This window comes from Gouania willdenowi, chromosome 12 (genome assembly GCF_900634775.1).
Source record: "Gouania willdenowi chromosome 12, fGouWil2.1, whole genome shotgun sequence".
In the NCBI taxonomy this organism is placed as follows: Eukaryota; Metazoa; Chordata; class Actinopteri; order Blenniiformes; family Gobiesocidae; genus Gouania; species Gouania willdenowi.
The window spans coordinates 12,559,075-12,581,545 of NC_041055.1; the positions used below are offsets into that span (position 1 = coordinate 12,559,075).

A 22,471-nucleotide genomic window follows, 5' to 3' on the forward strand; every position below is an offset into this window, starting at 1 on the left:
GGGCTGATCCAACTTTGCATCCATTTGTTTTTGTTTAGAATGATGTCATCAGGATCATGTAAGTTGGGTTGATTTAAATTAAGTTGAACAAAACTCAATCAATAAACCTGCTCATTGCTGATTCATTGGAAAGGGGCGGGGACTGTGAGTAACAGCTGTCAGACAGCCCATCAAACACAATCCTGGCTCTCATAGGTTCTTTTTGCTCGGTCGTTGTGTATTCTGGCAATCTGCCAAAAGCAGCAGGAGCAGCAAGGGAGACTCAATGAGCCTGTTTTTTTCACATAAACTACTAGTTTCATGTAAGGCTGTCCTTACATAGTGACAGGTTTAGCAAATATGACAAAAAGTCACTTTTATAAGAGTTATGAACTGCACCTTTAAAGATGACATTTACTTCTGATTTAAAGCAATACAAATTATGTTCTGATTTTTTCAAACTGTCTTTTTTAATGTTAATCTGAGTGTCCTAGTTATTTAGATCTGATTTGGCTCTTTGCTTACGTACTTGCTTGTGTTACTGTTAGTTTAAGTTGAAATCAGATGTTGTAAAACTGTTAGTTTCAAAAAATAGGCTTTGAGATAGTTGACCTGAATATAGTTTATGGTTAAATAACCATAAATTACCCTTTGAGACGTCCAAAAGATTTTTCCACTACCATCTTTGCAGAAGTTGAAATCTCTCTCTTGTAGCGTGAGTGCACGGTGGTTGGTGAAACCCTTAATTAGCCAGTTTCTGAGGGGATATGCAGGGTCTCCAATATTGTGCACAGGGATCTCCACATCATTAACTGTTCTGGATGCCTGGAAGGAAAATGAATTGTAATAGGGTAAACAATACAATTACCACATTAACAAGCGATAGAGTCACAGACACACTCCATCAGCAGCCTCTCTGTAACACACACACACGGCTAATACAACAACTTATTTGTAAGCTAATAATAATGAGTCATCCTTACCAGAAGTTATTATCAACAACAGCTTGGAGGACAACGGAATGCCAGCCTTTTCAGTTGTAGTCAGACTCTGGGTTGTCTTGTGTGATGAAAGGGATATGTGTGCCATCTATGGCACCTGCACACATCAGATACCCCGTGCAGCAAAACCGTCGACTGTTTCTCAAAGACATGTCCCACATGGCATGTAAACAAAGCGTCTTCAGCACCGCGCTCACTTTACGCACTGTAAAGTGCACAGTGGCAATTCTGACACGGTGTCTCCACGGTCTCTGTAGCTGTCGGGTCTTCAATTACAAGAATTGCTAGTTGAAAACCTAAAAACCATAGTAGCTGCATTCACGATTGAAGAGATCCAAGGCTGCATGGTCCACATTACTTGTTTTAAGTAATTGTTGTTTTAAAACTGAGGCTGAGTTATTCTTCCGGTGCGTACTTTATACGTCACGTCACATGTTTACGCCTACCTCAGATGCGGCAAAGTTGTGGCTTTTGAGAAAGGAGGAATATTATGCCTCGTTTTTACACGGAGAAGGCGGTGATTTGCCGGCTTTACATTGGAGCAAATGTGCCACGTTCTGTGTAAAAACGCGTATACAATATCCGTCAGTCTCCTCAGTAGGTGGAGGAGACTCTGGCCCTTTCTTGACACAGCGGCAGTGTGGTGAGACTATAGTTGCACAATACTTACGATACCCACAGTACCCCGTGGTGCCAAGTTGTAATGGTTTCTACTATTCTAAAAATTCTACACGACTGTACTACCGGTGCCAGTTTCCGCTACGTATCGCCTGCCTCTACTCTCTTCCCGGCTTCTGACCTCACAGTCTCAGCTCACTGCATGCTATTCACTCGAAAACATACCAACATGGCAACCACTGCAACTGAACTACACAGCTGCTGAATGATTGGCTGGTTGCCTGTTACTGGTGATGTCCGGAGATATGATTGACTGTTTCCGCACGCTGGTTTCGCCCATCTGTTAGCTGATTGGCTGTTCGTGTGTTTCTGCCGGCATGAAGGAACTGAAGACAGCTCCGCTTCGACAGACACCCGCTTCAAAACAAACAACAAGCTAAAGTTCTGTCTTGCCTGGACGCGTGCACTGCACTACACATGGCTGAAACACCGGGCCCGAGTGCGAGTCTGCTGCAACGTCGTCTGTGGAATCACTAATTTTGCTCAAAAAAAAAAAATCGAAAGTCCCATTTGGAACTATTTTGGCTTTAAACGAGGCAGAGATGGTAAAGCAATAGATCGACTGTGCAGGCGCTGCCACCAAGCTATAGGAGCCAAAGGAGGGAACAGTTTTTTGTTTTTTTCTGCACGGACTCAAAGCGATCTTTTTTAATTTTAATTTAATTTTTTTTCATTTACAGAAATATTTACAAGGTACAAACAATATTTACAATTTGTATACATAGAAAGGAGTGATCACATCCAATATCAAAACACCTGTGACATCACCCAGAAAATGCATACAAATATAGTTTCCTCAGGGAATCAGTTCCTGTTTATTGTATTTTATCCTCTATGGTTTATTATGTTGAAGAAGAAGCATTATTGTCAAATAGTTTTTTTTTTAAAGACTGAGACATTTGGCATGGTACTAGTGGACATCTGTGTTCAACTAGTTAACTAACATGCTCAGCATGTAAACTTGTTGCATACATCTAGTTAACTAGTCAAAAGCAGATGTCCACTAGTACCAGGATTTGTCCACAACTCGTTTACTAGTGCCACACAAAGCCTTCCACTAGTTTACTACTGAGGCCAAAAATAGTAGTTTAACTAGTGGACATTGAGGCTCTACTAGTTTACTTGTAAACTAGTACAGTAAAAACTGTTCTCACTAGTGTGACTAGTTAAAATTTTAGCATTTACTAGTTAAATAGTAAACATTTCTGAGCCTCACTATTTAACTAGTTAGGTTTGAAATACTCCTGTGACAAGGTGACACAGTTTCTCTTATTAGTTACCTGCGACACTAAAATAATTCTTCACTAGTATAACTAGTTGACATTATAAGTTTGACTTGTTAACTAGTAATATGAAGCCAGATATCAACTAGATAACTAGTTAACTAGTTCATTTAAAGGATTTAAACAAGTGTGCAATATGTAAATGAGGTTGGAGGGTTTATAACAAAATCTGGGGTCCTGTCTTGATGTTATCGTTTGTTCTTATTTTGAGAGTTTATTGAAAGACTCAATCTTCACTTATTCCCCACCTCCTCATTATCATTTTGTGCAACAAGTGTTACTAGTGACATTTTAGATCTAACTAGTTTACTAGTAAAACATGCAAGTCTTACTAGTTAACTAGGATGACTCATAAAAACAATGCAAGTGCAACTAGTGGACATACGTTCTCTTACTAGTTAACTAGTGAACATTTAGAGCCTCACTAGTTCACTAGTATGATTCATGAAGCCACCTTTAGTATAACTAGTGAGCATTTTTGCTTTTACTAGTTAACTTGAAAAAACTGTATCCCAACAAGTTAACGAGTAAGGTTAAAATAGTCAAACTAGTTTAACTAGTGAACTTCTGCGACATTCTGCCCAGGTTTCTGCTCCGCTATTTTATGAGCACATTTCTCTGAACCAGATTACATTTGATTTTATGATTAGAATTTATTTGTTATGCAATTCAAGTGTTAAATTTTAATATTGTGACAACTCTTGGATCAATTTCAAGAGTAAAATATAAATTAAGTAGGGATGCATATTCTGTTCAGTTTCTTTATTAGATTAAATGGTGATCATACTGAACAACTATCGATAAAGAAGTGGTTCATGGAGTTTCTACAAGTAGCAGCAAGTCAGATTTAAGGTTTTAATTCCCAATTGTTGTATTTTTAATGTCACAAAGATACATTTACATATTTAATTTAAGATTTGTAAACATTCCATCAAGCAGAGGAATGAGGAAAATTTCAATGTTCAAAAGAAAATTGTACACAACAGGAAACTTCGGAGCAAAAAAAGTGTACAATTTCATTTAAAAGTACACCAAATAAAATTAAAGGTAATTTCTTCAGGCCCTGTGGGGAAAAAAAGTAGTTAATATGAGTTAATCCACACCCGTTAAAAGAAATGTATATTGGTTATAGTTTAATTTTTATACATCCTAAGTTTATTGTACAAGTGTGAAGTTTAAGTTGGATGTTATATGAATAATTGCATAAAAAGTTATGAAATTGTTTGTCCGACATAGTCAGGACGAAAGTAACACCATGCAATACACTGAAGTTAAAATACAAAAGAAAAGTAAAAAACATTTTTTTAGGAAAACAACTAAACAATGTTCTGGCTAATAAGCCATGTACTCTCTAAATAGAAAAAAAATATTAAATTTTTTATTGCTTAATTAAATAAAAAAAATCGATTAAGTATAAACTTAGATTGTTTTCATTATTGTTTCATTAATTATTTTTTTATTAATTCATTATTTCAACATGCATTTTGTAGCTCTGATGAGATGTTAGAATGTAACATTCTAATAACGTTGCTCCAACGGACCTTTATTTTGTAAACTGGAAGTTCCCACTGAAACAGTTGCACTTGAGGTAGCTTGCTGACTGTGAATGTGTAACTACGAGGCACAGACAAAAAACTGGAATAAAAATAACTAAATTACAACACGGACTGAGTTATTCTTAGTTAACCAGGCATAATAGTTCGAACGTTGAGCAGGTGAAGATGATTCAAGCTGATCACGTTCTCACAGAGTGCCACAAGCACAGTCAAGTTAACGGGCACTAGAGGTTCTGTGGTGAGGAGTCAGTGATGATTTGCGTTTTATAGGGTGTTTGTGGTAATTTAAGATGAGTTTAATGCAGCCAGGACAGGAGGAGAGAGGGTGGTGCACCTAATAAGCGGTCCCTGGAAACATTTCGTCATTAAAAAAAGAATTTTCTTTGTACCACGGTGACGGCGTTTCATGCCGATTTTTTTTTTCCACGTTTAAACGTTATTATTGGTCAATTTCGTGATTCCGTCCGCGATTTTGTTAACACAGATTTTATAGGGCCCTAATACAGCATGAGAAAAGTTAAAATATTTTAGTACTTACACTTAAAAGCAAATTTTTTGGCACAGGACCTGCAGACGGATAAACAAAACCCATGTAATGTCAGTGACATTGGTGCAAAACCTCTATACCGCAAATAATTATCGGTAATATGCTGCGCCGAAGTCCGCTTGGGTGCAGGCTTCAGCGAAGTGTGGATCAGGGGCACATTGTTAAATCAAAAAGTGCAAGGTAGCAATGAAAAACATGTAAAATCATGATTACATTTTACAGTGGCAAATCAGAAGGTATATTGAATAGAAATATGTACCTTCTAGACTGCTTTTTAATGATTTAAAAAAAAAAATAAAAAATAGGAATCCAAAATTAATAAAATTTTGTCTGAAGTTTTATAAGTTTTCCTGCTTTTTCTTTCATTTCAGAACTGAGAAAGATATGTTCTTCCTCACTGTTACAGCTAAGGGTTGCATGATAATGAGTGTTTTGGCCCAATGCAATCTATTGCAAATGTAACTAACTCCTATTGGCATCACTATCATGTATTTTTATTTCACCACTGTTGTTTTTCACCCTTAGATGTTCACTTGGAGCTGGAGAGCCGTCTAGCCAATTTCATGCAAACGGAGGAAGCAATAATTTACTCATACGGCTTTGCAACCATTGCTAGTGCAATCCCTGCCTATTCCAAAAGAGGGGACATCATATTTGTGTAAGTTTGTTACCTTAATTACATCACTAATGCTCTTCAATAAAACACAGTTACTCATGAACTTTTTCGAATAAAGACACGGGCAGGAAGTTGGGATCATATTTCCTCCAGATTTAGTATTGGTATACACTACCAATCTTAAATGATCACAACTTTAGAGGGTTATACTGTATGATAATTGGGACTGGAATCTGCAGTATCTACCATACTTGTTTGTTGTAAATGCTACACTTTAAATCAAGTATATGAAAGTCTTTTAAAATAATTTGACTAATGTATTGACTCTTCAGTCTCTATTTATTTTAATCTACCTATAAAAGCTAGGGAGGTCTGTGGGGATGTGTGTGTGTGAAGCAAATATCTCCCAGACGCGGTGCGAGTTGGACCTGAAACTCGGTCGACGGGTTCCAAATACCCCGAGTGAGTGTATCTGTCATTTTGGAGTAATTTGGTCATTTCAAAATGTTTATTTTAAATTTATTTCACTTCTGGACGGCCCCGAAATGAAACCTATTCAACTTTTGACCTCAGGGTGTGAGGGGGCGCTAGCGCACCATGTGTTGAGAGACGACTTTCGGCATCCATTTTGATCACAGTTGAGACGACTTCCGGTATCCATTTTGAAGGCGAAACAGATGAACTGTGATCAACTGCGACACACCTAAAAAAAAAAAAAAAATGTCGGTATCCACGTTAATTAATCTTATTTTAGAGTAATTTGGTGCAGCAAAACGGTCAAATTAACGTTTATTTTATAATTACGGCTCCCTCGGTAAGAGCGCAGTGTTGAGCGCGCTACTTCCGGTTCCGGGTTCATGACGTCACCGTGTCGCAGTTTGGGTTATAAAAAAAAAAAAGGTCAATATTAAAAATGTTTTTGTACCGCTAAAAGTAATTTAAGTTAATATTTCATGGTTATTTAATATTATTCCCGTGATTCCAAACATCCTTTAAATCTCGGGTCACGAACTCACTTCCTCCTTCGTCTCCATGACTGGACGGAGGCTGTGCTGACAAGCATTCAGAGGAATGTAACGTTTTTGTGAGCGGAAGGGTCCACAACACAGCTCCACTATGATTATTGTTTGTGGAGTAAGTAAACATGCATGTTTATCCGTGAACACAGCATTATAAACGCTCATATTTTCACCACATAAGCAAAACAAAAGCACGTGAGGCTTTTACTCCGGAGCAGAGCATCACACACTGGAGAAGTCAAGTCATTTATAGCAGAAAAACCTGCAAAGTCCGTGTTAACATGCACATAGTTCTAATGTCGGAAGTTAAGAAAGCTAAGCTAAGCTAAAGCTTATCACATGGTGCTCGAGATAATAAACCTAGACGTTGCATTTAAAGAAGGAGAGATGAATGATGTGACTACATATTCGTCTTTCTTATTATTGTTTTATCTTATAGTTACTGGTATTATCATGTAATATTATCATTGCTATTACCTTATTTAATATTTATTATTGTATTATAGTTATTGCACTCATTATATTTTATTGCTATTATAACTATTACTACTTCTATTAATACTATATCTCTATCTAATTGTACTACTACTTTATTATTGTTATTGCTATTCTTATATTCTTATTTATTTTTTATAACATTACTATTACTACTTTCACTATTAATATTATATCTCTATCTAATTGTACTACTACTGTATTGTTGTTGTTGTTATTCTTATATATTTTTTTAATTATTCTTTTATCTTATAGTTACTGGTATTCTCATTGTATTATTATTATTGCTATTACCTTATTATTTTATGTTTATTATTGTTATTATTGTATTACAGTTACTGGATTTTCTTTATTTTGTTATTGCCATTATTATTATATAATTGTACTACTACTGTATTAATGTTATTGTCATTATTATAATGACCATTATATTTTTAAACTCCTTTTTAATCATTAATGTTTTATATTAGAGTTACTGGTATTCTCTTTGTATTATTAGCGTTGCTATATCATCATCATTTTTATTATCATTGTGTTTTTAGCATTGCTATATTATCATATTACCATATCATTATATAATATTTTTTGTACTGTTTTTTTTATCGTATTATTAGATTATTATATTACTTTATTACTATTATTATTATTATTATAACCATTACTATTATTATTATTACTATTTTCGCTAATACTATTATATTTGTATTATCATCTTTATTATTATCAGGGCTCTACACTAACTTAACCAGCGGTGGCACTGGACTTTCTCTGTTGGTCGAGGGGGTTTACAGTATAGCCATGCATGCTGATGAATAGTTGATTTAACTGGCGTACTGTAGTTTTGTATGAAGTAAAGATTGACAGTGACTCAAGATGTATTTGCAAAATGTTTTAGCGTCAATGTTAAGTTTTTCAGTAACAAGCAGTGGCTGAAGTAATTATAATAATAATGGGTCCACAACATGGCTCCACTATGATTGGTTGTTCTGCGCAAGGGTGAGTCTTTCTTATATTATTCTATGTGCTAAGAAAGATGCTAGCAGATACAATGTAAACACACACACACACACACACACACACACACGGCTGATGCACATCTGTGCACTACACCGGGATGAAAATACTGAACTCACACAGAGCCGTTTAGAGAGTTGCGACTTTGGTGTTGCAAAACATTTATTTTTCGTGGTACTTCTATGTCTCTCTTAACAACCTGCGGCGGATTATGTGCAAGACGCGCGCGAGAGATAATGCACGGAGGAGATGGATAGAGAGACACACACATTATTTATAATAAAAATAAACTAAATGAGTAAAATAAAACAAAAAATAAACAATATTTATACAAAAAATACAACAAATGACTCCAGAATCACACTACAATGGCAACAAAAAACAATAATTATAGAAAAAAATGCACAAAGACAACTGAAAGATTAAAAAAAAAACACAATGATGACATTAAACCAGGAAAATTGCACCCACATTTTGCACCTGCAAATATACCGCTTATGCTCCCACATGAATGCATACTTCCGACGGGCACTGTACTAGTAATTGGTATTCTGAGCAATTCTGGGAAGACCAAATGTTTTGACTGTAATAGTGAGAAGTACTGTATTTTCTGGGGTATAGCGCACACCTTTGTGCTGGCCGCTTTTCAAGAATTTTACAATATTCTCCGCCACACCCTATTGGCTGATGAGGGTGCCCTTTAAACGACTCAGCCGATCAGAATATTCCGTTAGGCGAGCTGCTCCTGTTCGTATTGAAGTGTTTTCTGATGAGAAATGTTTTACCTTGCAAGTTTCCATCTACACATGAAGTCGCCTCCTCACTGTCCCACTTTTGCATAACGGTCGGTCGACAGGTTTTGTCAGTTTTTACTGGAACCAGAACCAGACTGATAAACTGTTTTTCTTACCGTGCACACTCCCTATCATGGCTTCTATCAACCTCAGAGTCGGGGGCGGTGATCGCTCCTGAAAAAATCTAATGTGATACGGCAACTTTATGCCATAACCATCAAGTTTGTTTTGAAAAGTGGGGGGAGGGGCAATTACTATTAGCAAAAGTCAAAGTGCTTTGAACGACGAATATAATTTGTTTACTTTAGGTAACGCTACAATTAAATGTGTGTGTGGTGGACGGGGCGGTGTGTAGCTCAGTGGGTTGAGCGCCCGCCCCATGTACGGAGGCTGTAGTTCCTCACCTGCAGCGGGTCCAGGTTCGATTCCCGGCCTGGGACCCTTTCCTGCGTGTCATTCCCTGCTCTCTCTCACCCCCTTCCTGTCAAGCAACTGTCATATAAAGGCCACTAGAGCCAAAAAAATCCTTTAAAAAAAAAAAAAAAAAAAAAAATGTGTGTGTGGTGCTTATTTCATGTTTTAAATGATTGTCATTTATTGAACAAAAACCCCTTGAGAGCTGGCCCAATACTTATTATATTAATTACACTCAGGGGTGCTGCCAGGGTTTTTGGACCTTATGAAAAGAAAATTTACGGGGTCCCCCACAGCCAGCCAAAATGTGGATACTCTTTTACTTAAAGCCATGCATTGGCACGAATGATTGTGGTCTAAAGTCCAGAGACTTATCTGTGCAGAGAGAAGGCAGAGCGCATAAGAGCATACAGTTGTGCTTTGCCCCCCCTGTGCGCTCCGTGCAGCCATACGTTGCGCTTCTATCCTCTACCTACGGAAGAAAGCTGACAAAGGGAGTGCTTTGGTGTGACAGAAGTTATGACACACAGGTGTTTGAATTTGTTATTGTACCTTGCACTGTAAGATGTTTCATAAAAAAGTCTGAGTGGTGTCTTTAAGAGCGCCAGAATTTTCTATACTACCGTATTTTTCGGACTACAAGGCACACCGGATTATAAGGCGCACTATCAATGAATGGGTCTGACTGGGTCTATTTTCATACATAAGACGCACCGGACTATAAGGTGCACCGGTTTGTTATTATTATTTAGACGCATTAAGCGAAATAAAATAGTCAGATAAGTCAAACTTTATTCAACTCATTAACAATAACTCTCAACATTGTTCAGGTTTAACACATAAAATACAGAACAATACACTCACTTTTTCAGTTCATTATGTTGAAGCACAGTCGTTAATTTCATATGTAAGGCGCACTGTCGATTTTTGAGAAAATTAAAGGATTTTAAGTGCGCCTTATAGTCCGAAAAATACGATACTTAAATAAACGGGATTAAATGGTCTATATGAAGGCTTTGTGTGTGGTGGAGACAAAATTACTCTTTGACAAAAAGTGGGGGGGACACGTCCCCCGTAAACTGACGCCCATGATTCTCACTATTACAAGCTGGCTGATTTTTACTGTAACCATGCAGTTGTTCAGATGCTCTTTCAGTTCATCTTGCCGTGCGCTCTTATCTGCCTCCAAGTCTGGACGCGATTGCTCATGAACACATGTAATATGGTGATTTGGCAACTCTATACCAGTTTGTTTTTTACAAACTCAGCCAGTTTGGTTTTTTATAAACCTTATTGTATCATTTATTTACACTCTTCCTGTTGTTGTACTGAAATAAATCATCTTTTTCCTGATATTCTAAATTTATGACCAGTACCTGTATTTTCCGTTTAACACAATTTAGCTGACCCTTCCTGATTATAACAACTAAACAATTTAATAAATGCATAACTTTTTTTGCAAAATAATAAAACATGCATAGTTGCCACAAAAAATTGCACTCTATTTAGTTTTGACAACTTATACAGATTAAAAAAAGTTAATCATGTGAAGCATAAAAAAACAATAACAGTAGTTGTATCTATTAACCCTATTTATCATGTTTTTGTATGATCTCAGGAAGTTTATTAGCCAGTAAAGTCATCTAAATAGAGAAAGATGATAAAAATAGAACAGTGTAACGTGACATAGAAATGGGTATGCCAAGAAATGGAATTTTGGAGATTTTAAAACTCGGAGACCCCACTTGTGTTTTGTTTGCAGGGATGAAGCAGCATGTTTCTCCATACAGAAAGGTCTACAGGCATCCCGCAGCTTCATCAAATACTTTAAGCACAATGACATGAAGGATCTGGAGAGGTTGCTGAAGGAGCAGGACCTTGAAGACCAGAAGGTTAGTTATTATTTTATTAGTGTAGTTTGTGAAGTGTACAGTAGTATGAAAACATTTTCAGACACCCTTGAAACATAAAAATATATTAAATATCTTTTTGAAACTTGAACTAATGGGGAACAAGTAACATCATATTTCATAAATAAATCAAACACTAAATCGAACTAATCACCTGCATAAAAAAATTAATTTAAAAGTCCAGTCAAAAATTGTTTTCGCAATCTGTGCCAAAAAGAAAAAATGGAAATTCATCACTGTACGTATAAGATTAACAGGGAGCTATTACCATCATGTTTGATAATGCAAGTAACATATTTCATAAATAAATTAAATTAAGCTAATTACCTGCATAAAAAGCAAATATGAAAGTACAATAGTCAAAAATACAGGAGATTAATGAAACATTGTTTACAATAAGTGCCAAAAGCTTAAAAAATGATTCCTTTTTGTTTTCTTAAGTTAACAAAGTGAAATAGCCAGTCCAATGGCTTCATAGATGACTTCTGATAGGGAATTAGTAATGGAATGTGAGAAATTAGTAAAAATGATCTATACAGTACAATAATTGACAGCAGGATGTTGTCGGTTCATGCTTATTGTTTGGAGCTAATTTATTCATGTCTGTATTCACATAGGCACGGTCGCATACAACTTCTGTATTCACGCCTGTATCCACAGGTTTTTCATCTGTGATTACAGGCACAAATACACAAGCAGTACGCTACGGAACAAACTGAAGATGCGTGGACGGCAGCACAGCGCTCGGAAATGATGGCCTTATATTAATTTTTTACATACACTACAAACATTTCACCATTTGTGACATATATCAAAATTGGGTTCTCTACTTTTCATTAAAATGTACTTGTTTTATCAGACTTGGTTTGAAATTTAAAATCTCCTGTTTGTCTCGCCCCACCTGTCATGTCGCCATTCCCCTCTCGGGGGCACTCCACACACTTCGAGAAGCATTGCTGTAGCTACTGAAAGAAAATATATTTAGAGCCATTAAAGGAATCCACGACAGCTTTTACAATTGTGGCCTAAAACCTTTGAAATGTCCGTATTAGAAGATTTTTTTTTGTACCATTTTTGTTTTATTAACTTTAAAAACTGGGACTACTTTACCCTGTGCGCCGCCATGTTGAAATTTGGTCACTGGTGATGTAAATCGCCCCTTTTAGTCCATTGAGTTCTATGGGAGGTGAAGCATTCAGGAACATTTAGCAGCTTTTTCAGTCAAAATCACAAATTGTGCTGCTTTAGGTTGCTCTAAATCACCTCTTGTTTACTAAAATTTGATAAACAAAATCTGTGAGCCGAAAAAATCTGTGACCACAGGGGGCGACAGTTCCATCTCTGCTGTTTCATAGACGTCATGAAGGAGAAGAAGTGCAAAAAATCCAGACTTAAACCATTAAACAATACCTTCAACCATTTCTGACAAGAACGCCATTTCTTTGCAGCAAACAGATTCAACTTGGGTCGGCATTATTGAGCAGTTGATCCTGGTTGCCTGTATTTACGTGCACGGAGCACTTCTCTTCTTCATGGCGTCTATGAAACAGCAGAGGTTGAACTGTCACCCCCTGTGGTCACAGATTTTTTCGGCTTGCACACAAACTGTATAAAATTTTGGTAAACAAAAGAGGTTTACATTGACTTTTTTAACTTTTACTGATTTTTTTTTAGAGCAACCCAAAGCAGCACAAGTTGTTATTTTGACTGAAAAAGCTGATAAATGATCCTGAATTTCAAGTCCCATAGAACTCAATTTACTTCATCAGTGACGTCATTTCAACATGGCAGCACACAGACTCTCAAACGGTAAAGTAGTCCCATTTTTAAAAGTTAATTAAACGAATATGATGAAAAATAATGCATTTTGTTGGGCATAGATCTTCTAATAAGGACGTTTCAAAAGTTCTAGGGTACATTTGTAAAAACAGTGGTGGATCCCTTTAAACGGATTCCAAATGCAATAAGACTAGAATCTCTGCTCCCTTTTTTTAGTTTGAGGTTTTCTGTTTTCAGTACTTGTACAGTGTTGTATTGTTTCCCCCCCATTAATTAAGTTATATATACATTTTTAACAGAATCCTCGTAAAGCTAGAGTGACCCGGAAGTTTATTGTTGTGGAAGGCCTGTTTATCAACACTGCAGATATCTGCCCTCTTCCGGAGCTGGTAAGCATCAAACTAACTTAAAACCCACTTATTTCACTTTCTGATAACTATCTTGGTCAACATACTACCAGGCCTCTAAAGTGTGTTTTTTGCAGCTTTATGACAGAACTTTCATTAAGCTGCATTTCCAAAACAGTCACTTCCCTTTCTTATTATTAAAGTTTTTATGACCTATAGGTGAAGCTCAAGTACAAATACAAAGTGCGGATCTTTCTGGAAGAAAGCATGTCATTTGGCGTCTTAGGAGAGCATGGTCGGGGTGTTACTGAACACTTTGGAGTCAACGTAAGTATGTTCCTCAAAAACAGGAATTACGTTTATTTAACAAGCATTTTTACAATTATGTAATCAAATGGTCATCATCAGAAGTCCATGACCATCTTTTGATTTTCCTTTTTGCAATACATATTAGGGTGGTCCTTATCTGATAAATGTTTAGGTTCTTTACATGAAAACCCTGCATTTGATACCATATCTGGCTAAATTATTTGGGTCCAAATTTTATATAGATGATTTACAGTATTTGGTTGCACAGTCACTTAAAAATTGCTCTATACTATAACAAAATGAAATAGTAATAGTGTATAAGCTAGTTTCCAGTCATTTATATTGCAGTATATTTTGAATGTCATCAAATGTCACTATATGTATCAAATATCAATTCTAACCTGGGGTACTTTGATCCATCTATTAAGTTAACAAGGCAAGGCCCTACGCTGACATTTTACCCAAGGAGCCCATGTGCTCCTCAAGTTAAAACTTATAAATAATTGGGAGCACAGAAAATATATATTCATAAACACAAAAATATGCAGCACCCCACACATTTTCTTTTTATTTACATTTTGATTTCTAATTTCTTTCCTTTGTAAAAGTAAACACAAATGGTATTGTTTGTATGAATGTTTAAACAGCCCAATTTCCCAATTGGACTCAGATTATTGAACCCTCAATTGATTACAAACTGATTTTCAGTTATAAATGGTTATTGTTTCAATTTTTGATTATTCCTCTTGCATGTAACATCAGTCATCTTGTGCCAGCTCTAAACCATCTCCTTTTTTTCCAAATATTTTTCTAAATCATCTTCTGGATGCCAAAACCTAATGCAGGGTTACCGAGGTTATCTGTAACTTGTTTTTTTTTTTGTACTATGCTTTAATGGACAACCCTAATACATCAAGTATTCATATTGTGGTACAAGAATGATAATTTTGGTTGGTTATCATTTGCACAGATAGATGATATTGACCTGATCAGTGCTAACATGGAGAATGCTGTGGCAACTGTTGGAGGTTTCTGCTGTGGACGCTCCTTTGTCATCGACCACCAGGTAATGATGGGAGACTTCTTTCCTTTATTGAAAATGTATTATTTAAATGACCAATTGATGTGATTTACTTAAGATGACTAAGTAGTATTTTACACTGGCATTTTTGCCTGAAAGAGTTAACTGTGATGAGCAGGAGAGTAGTTTTACAAGTTTACGATTAATCATTTAGATCAGTGTCACCAATGACCTACAGTTCTGTGGACCATTTAATACCTGGCCGCAAAGAAAGAGCAATGTTCTAACATTTATATGTATTTTATTTATGATTGTGCTTGATGGTGCACAGTTAAATCACCCTTAACCTGCTTGTAGCACCAAGCACAGAAAGGCACACTTGAGATCTGCAGTGAATCTCGAGTAAATCTTCCATTGGTGTCCTCAGCCTGATAATCAGTTACTGGAGGCAACTTATTGTTGGATGTGATTTATAATTGAAGTGGCTGAGGAGTCTCTTGACAGCCAGTTCTCCATACATTTTAAATAATGCACCTTACAAAAGCATGTCAACACAATTCATATCTTTGCCACGCTCTCACTTTCCTGCACTTACATTAGGTTTGTGTTGTGGAAATGAAGGCTGATTTGGTTAAACCTTGTGTCCTGCATGTCTTATAGCGTCTGTCAGGCCAAGGCTACTGTTTCTCTGCCTCCCTGCCTCCAATGCTGGCTGCTGCTGCTATAGAAGCTCTTAACATCATGGAGGAGGATCCAGGTAATAGATCGTTTTTTAATGGTCATTGCAAATTTTTAGCCTCACACGTGGAAATGAAAAAACATTTAAACAGAATCAGAAGATTTTCGTACATGCTGTCTATGTATGAAATGGACATTTTAAAAATGAATTTTTGCTTGTCTTCCAGATATATTTATGGTTCTGAGAGAAAACTGCAAGTATGTGCACAAGGCTTTACAGAGGTGAGTTAATATTTACTGTCTAAAATGATTTTTCATACGCGGTATTATAATTTTTACATTTTATTTTTCCTTGGGTAAAAGTGGTGCTGCAGAATAAACCGTGCAAGATAAGGCGGTGCCCTTTAGTGGTTGGGTCCAAAGCCCCCAGGGGACCTTGGAAGCAAAAATTCACAAATATCCGCCAGCAGATGGCGCTATAACAAAGGTCAACGCGTCTTGGCCAATAACTCCCACACCGTTTGTTGCAAATTTAAAACCTTCATATCCACAGATTTCTTGAATAGCACTGAATCACCTGGGCTGGGCCACGCCCATTTCCGCCTAAATTTTTCTCGGTGCAAAATCGCGAAAACTGGAAAACCTACTTTTTCGAAATCCTCCTTGGGGTTTTGTCCAATCAGCATGAAACTTGGCACGTTGAGTCTTCAGTTGGACGTGATATCCAGTTATCAAACTGAGTTTGTTCGGGTAAATTATGCGCAAATTATTAATGAGTAAAGTTTTCTAGCTAGCAATAAAAATGCGAACGGCGCATATCTTGGTCAAAATAAATGCTAACAACACCAAATCTGAGATCCTTAGTTGGCATCTGACTGTGAGGAAATGCGCCAAATTTGAATGATGTAGGCCACTAGGGGGCGCTACAAATAACATATATTTATATCTCTTCAATGGCACGACCAATTTTTACCAAATTTGGAGGCTATGACCTTAGGTCCCTCCTGGGGCGATATCTCAAAGTTATTCGCGATTGATCAAAGTGGGCGTGGCTTATTACATCACACATAAATTAACAAATTTATTTCTGCTGAATTATTATGTTGAGGGCAGTGAAATTTACAGGGTAGATATAGAAGACCACCCATACCAAAAATTGCGCTATATGTGCAAAAACATTGTGGCCTTTTACTTTCACAATTTAATTCACATCTTTATAAAATTCATAACCACATGTTTCCTACATAAATTTGCATCTTCTGAGATAGGCCACGCCCACTCCCACAGCACATTGCTCTTTGTAAGTCACTACATATCAAAAACCTACTTTTTCAAATTACTCCTTGGGGTTTTGTCTAATCTGCATGAAACTTGGCACGTAGAGTCTTCAGTTGCAGTTGATCTAAAGTTGATAAAATAATTTTGTTGGCTCAAAATATGCGCGAATAATTACTGAGTAAAATTTTCTAGCTAGCTATAAAAATGCACAACTGTTGCATATCTCGGTCAAAATAAATGCTAACAACATCAAATCTGAGAGCCTTGTTTGGCATGTGACTGTAAGGGTATAAGCAAAATTTTAATAAATTACGCCACTAGGGGGCGCTGCAATAATGGAATATTTGTATTTCTTAAATGGCAATACCAATTTTTACCAAATTTGGTGGGTATGATCTTTGGTGCCTCCTGAGGCCATATCTCAAATTTATTCGCGATTGGTCAAAGTGGGCGTGGCTTATTACATAACATATAAATAAACAAACCCTTGTTTCAGCTTAAGTAATATGTTGAGGGCTGTGAAATTTACAGGTTAACTCACCCATACCAAAAAGTGCACCACTAAGTGGCGCTATAATGGGTGCAAATGCATTTTGGCCTGTTACTTTTACACTTTAAATCACATTTTCCACAACTTCATATCCACCTGTTCACAGAAAATGGCACATTGGCCTGTGTCCTGACGCTCGCCCTGAGCCCGTCATTCTTCGTGATGTACTTCCACGGGCTCCGTGAAACCTGGGGGCCGAGTCGCGCGGGAAGGCTTGGCCCCCTTTCATAACTGCTTGCAGTTCTAGTTATTATTATTATAACATACCCTGCCTATATAATCAAAACACTACATTTTTCACTGCCTTGAAACAGTATTTTAAAACTCGTGAAAAATATTATAATTGAACATCAGCTTTAGATTTTTTTTTCCCTTAGAAATCACTCTACTGTATTATTTTGGTTGAAATATTAACTATAGAGAGCTGAACATTCTTCAACGGGACTGAAAAAGATGAGGGGGAAAAAGAAGACATTTGATGCATGGAGAAACATGAAATACAAAATGACCTTATGGGACAAAAAGCTATATCCATCACTACAGGGAACAACCAGTTTTATGCACAAAATACTCATTGCACATGCAGAAAGCCTTTTAGTGGGAGGCATGAAGCCTGTCCCTGGTTTTTAAAGGTTTTTCAATATCAGGCATAATGACAAAGTTAGAATGTCATGCAGGTGAGAGTCAGACAGTACATTTCTCAATTTACACTTTGTGTGTAAACAATTGAGATTCAACAGGCTGAAAGCCTGCTCACAGACATATGTACCATACTGCCAAAGAGGGACAGCATCACCTGTGCATGTTGTCATGGAAGTCTGAGTCAAACTGCTTCAGCAGTTCCATTTGAAGCTCCTCACTGACTACATCCACATGTACTGAAGAGGGCTGCGCAAACTGTTGTATTTTCTCGAAAATGTTGTTCTCATGGGCCCAACTAATTTTAGGGTGTACTCACACTGGCAACCAGGGCCGTTCCTAACCAGCTCTGTGCATGTGTGAAACCATGGGGGGGGGCATTGTCTGGCCTGTGAACTGCACCGCAGGGGGGTTAACGGCCCGATGGTCCTGCTGGAAGAGGTGGTCCAAACAGCGTGCCCGACTGGCACGGTTGGCCGCGCACGCACAACTCGACTCGACCCGCGCGCAAAATGTGATGACGTTGGTACTGCGCGACGCTTTACGGCACATAAACATCCGCATTCCGCAATGATAGCGGTGTCAGAAGTGCTCGTTAGCCGATGAAAAGTTAAGAGTTGGCGTCACCTGATATATATATATATATGAACAACACCACAGAGAACTCATGGAGGAAGAGGACAACATGACCGTCAGGACTTCTCTTTGTTCAGCCGACAGGGGGACAGTAACGGAGTGTAGCAGCTCATCATCAGGTCCGGGTATTTCCGAGGGTATAAATATACATATAAACACATATTACTGGTATAGTAACCCATATAAACCAGAAAATATGGAAATGGGACATTTTACTGCTGCAAATGTGTAGCATATTACTGGTATTTTGTGGACAGGACACATGTGGTTGGCTATTATATAACCCAGAAAAAAATGGAAATTGGACATTGTACTGCTGCTAATGTATAAATAATATAAATATATATATATATATATATATATATATATATGGTGTTTCAGTGTTCTGGGACACATACTCACAAACTCTGTAGAATGAAAACAGTGTCTTGGGGAGCAAAGTGTAGTGTATTAATTTATTCATCTAAATGTAACCAAAAACAGAACATTACAAATACAAGCCCAAATAAATGAAATGTCTGAAAGAAAGGGTAATAATTTTCCAAACAGTACATAACAGTAGATAAATTCTGATTTGAACCAATGGAAAAATAACAATTTCTAAAAGCTCATAAAAATTCAGTCAGATTGAGCTATTTGATTATGCATCCAACCTAATTAATGAAAAATATTTCTGATCGGTATCTGCAACAAAATGGCCCTGTATTTTCTGCATCGCACACCACTGGTCTGGTCATAGCGTTCCAAAAAATTGGCCCAGGAGAAAATACAGTTGAATAGACCCACCATACGCTTATTGTCAGACTGTTTGAATGTTGCATTGTGTTTGTGTGATAGAATTCCAGGTCTGAGGTTGGAGGGTGAACCATTTGCGCCAGCTCTTCACTTGCAGCTGGAGAAGAGTTCAGGCTCCAGAGAGGCTGACATGAAGCTGCTGCGCTCAATCATCGATTATGTGAGTTCTGTCTTTTTCCACTCATGATATTCAACCACTGGTATGTTTTTTTAAACACTTATTTTATTGAAATCTTCACAGAACTTTCAAAAAGTAAGATTGTGCCAAACATGAACCTTTATTGATTGTCACTTGAATTTCTTGATTTCTCTGTCAGTGTCTGAACAGAAATGTTGCTCTGACCTTGGCCCGATATCTGGAGAAAGAAGAGCGCTTCCTCCCTACACCCAGGTAAGGCTCTCTACTGTGAGTACATTTGTTTCTCCTGCTCCATGTTGTGGTAGCCCTTTACAACAATGCCCTTCTTGTGTGTCCGCAGTATCAGGGTGGTGGTCACTGTTCAGCAGACGGAGGAAGAGATTCAGAAGGCTGTGTCCTGTATAGTTGAGGCAGCTTCTGTCCTGCTACAATGATACCACTGCTATGAGTAAAAAGACTGGGCAGATGGGATTTCACTATCCACTCCTGATGAGAGCATTTGAGGTGTTCAAATCTCACAGTAGAGGCTCACATCTTCATAAATGAGCTTTTTTACTTTTATAATTATGTGCCCTTATTTTCTTTCCTAAATTATTATGTGCCTTAGTCTTTTTTCATAGATTATTCCGACAGAATGAGGGTCAGGCAGGGCATTAATAAAAATAAATAAAATAAAACAATGTTTCTCTAACTCCTGACTGGATTTTTTTTTTTTAGGAAAAAATTACGTTTCGTTTATTGTTCGAAGACTTTGGTTCATACAGGTTCAGCGGGAATGTATTAAGAGAAAACTCATGACAGAGACATATAACAGTGAAAATGATAAGAAGTATAGTAGATTAATAAACTCTACAGAATTCTTGCTACTCACTCTTTTACACTTTAATCACCTGATATATAATTTGTTGGGAGTGAGCTTTAGTGTGTATGTTTCTTACGTGCACATTTTTATTTGCCTCTTTTTAAAAGACCAAAATACACTCTTAAGATTGAGAGACTTGTTTAGGATTGTTGCTCAACGGGAATGTCAGACTTCATATGTTGTCATGTGTTCTTGTGTATTGCAATAATAAAGAAAACTCTGACCAAGATCATTGTTGTGATCTTTCATTTCCATTTTGTAGCTCTTGAAAAGCAAAATATTTTGGCCTAAATATCCCTCTCCTTATCAGTTCATTTAAGTTAACATTCATATTAACACCTTATCACCTGTGTTATCTCAAAATGCCTTACACAGATGGATCCTGTTAATACTTGACTTCTTAATACTGAAAAGTGGAACATTCTCAGAAGTTAGATTTTTTTTTTTTTTCCTTTGGCAGTCTTATTGCACAATAATGTTTAACTTTCTTTAAAAAGGAAATAATTTGATAGCTATACAATCGTTTTTTGCTGTTTCAGAGCCCGTTTCAAGTAGAGTTGTCTGTTTTAATATTCAGGTGGAGAGCAAAACTGCATGACCCAATCCTCATTGCATACAGATAAACCATCTATGAACATTGACAAAAAAAATAAATAAATATATATATACGAACATTACTTTCAATCTGCTGTTTGATTAAAAAGCCAAAAATTGCTTCTGAGGCACAAAAGGCAGAAGTTTTAATTCATGAAGTACTAATAATTAGAATAAGAATATCTGTTCTAAATGCATATAAAGATTATACTGCCATTTTGCCTTTTCATTAAATAATTTTCTGCTAGAAAAAACCTACTTGTTGATTACACTAAGATTTGAATGGATGGCAGGCACTGATCTAAAAATATCCCTTATAAAATACAATTCTAAAATGCTAATAAGGGTGACTCAGTGAAAAACTTACTCTAAGACTTCTAGTTACTCCAATACTCCAATAGTAAAAGAGACAGATTTGGAAGAAATGTTTCTTTTGAACAATCAATACCAGTCGTTAAAGTCCCAGTAAGTAAGGGGTGTATTCTCCCTTTGGACTTAAGCATTTTTTTGCGCCCTGCAGGTACGCACCCCTCTCCTGCGCTTCTTCTCCCGTCCAGGCTCCTGACACGCCCACCACGAGCAAATTGACCATAAGCGCGTAGTTTAGTTTATTTGAGCTGTTTACATTCATTTACTTACAGTAATCACATCATTACACAGTAATGGAAGCTCAAAAGGAGTAGGCTGAAGCAAGGAAGCTTATGTGAGCCTACCCCTATATTCATATTCTCAGTACTCGTACATTTCACATTGGTATTCCTATTGGGAACTCAGCCAACAACTGCATCTCACAAATTACATTACATTGGAAAGTTACAGTAAAAGTTCAAGTACACCATTTTTATACCCAAGCACACACAACCACGTGCATGTACCTGTTTATGAATTACATTTTTTTTTTTTTTTTTTTTTATTACAGTTGAATTTTCAACCATACAATCAATAACAGACCTTACAAATTGCAGCATTTTCCATGGTAAACGCTTATAGCTACATTCCACATCAAGTGTATATTGTCACAAGCTTATAAAGATTACTGTACATTGTTTGAGTTATGTTGAGAAGGATAACATTAACACAGCATACTACATATTGCTGCAGGAATACAAGAATGTTTTATTTATTGAGTATAACAATATCAAAAATCAGTATGTGAGATGTAAGTTGGTTATTTAGTAGGCTTACGTCACTTTATTTAACGGATCATTGGCGACAGTAGGTGTATCAGCATGATATGATTCTATTATCCTATACTCATTTAGTTGTCCTCGACACCGACAAAAGTCACGCTTAGTATTTACATTTGGCATATTGCCTTAAGATACTTATATTGTTTTTTAAATTGATGTAAATTTACAGCACTTTTTAATTCATACTTTAAGTCATTCCATAAGTACATGCCTATTCGAGTGACACATTGGCTCCTGAGGGTAGTACGAATCAGAATCAACTTTATTGACCAAGTAATGTATGTTATACACATGAGGAATCTGTCTTGGTGAACTGTGCTCTCTCGAATAGTGTAAACATTAAATAAT

The 22,471-nt window shown here is 36.8% G+C and overlaps 1 protein-coding gene across 3 annotated transcripts in view; it reads left to right on the forward strand.

Annotated features, from left to right (window-relative positions):
* sptlc1 (serine palmitoyltransferase, long chain base subunit 1) overlaps positions 1–20,568 on the forward strand; it is a 31,363-nt gene extending 10,795 nt beyond the window's left edge. The window contains exons 7-16 of one of the 3 annotated variants that reach the window (XM_028462570.1): positions 5,570–5,702; positions 11,159–11,288; positions 13,385–13,474; positions 13,652–13,759; positions 14,712–14,807; positions 15,423–15,519; positions 15,668–15,722; positions 19,381–19,498; positions 19,656–19,729; positions 19,818–20,568. In XM_028462570.1, the coding sequence (XP_028318371.1) occupies positions 5,570–5,702; positions 11,159–11,288; positions 13,385–13,474; positions 13,652–13,759; positions 14,712–14,807; positions 15,423–15,519; positions 15,668–15,722; positions 19,381–19,498; positions 19,656–19,729; positions 19,818–19,911 (995 nt within the window). In that variant the 3' untranslated portion in view covers positions 19,912–20,568. Of the gene's footprint in view, positions 1–5,569; positions 5,703–11,158; positions 11,289–11,966; positions 12,914–13,384; positions 13,475–13,651; positions 13,760–14,711; positions 14,808–15,422; positions 15,520–15,667; positions 15,723–19,380; positions 19,499–19,655; positions 19,730–19,817 lie in introns of those variants that run through there. The other 2 variants (XM_028462571.1, XM_028462572.1) reach the window with 2 other exon arrangements.
* The last annotated feature ends 1,903 nt before the right edge of the window (positions 20,569–22,471 follow it).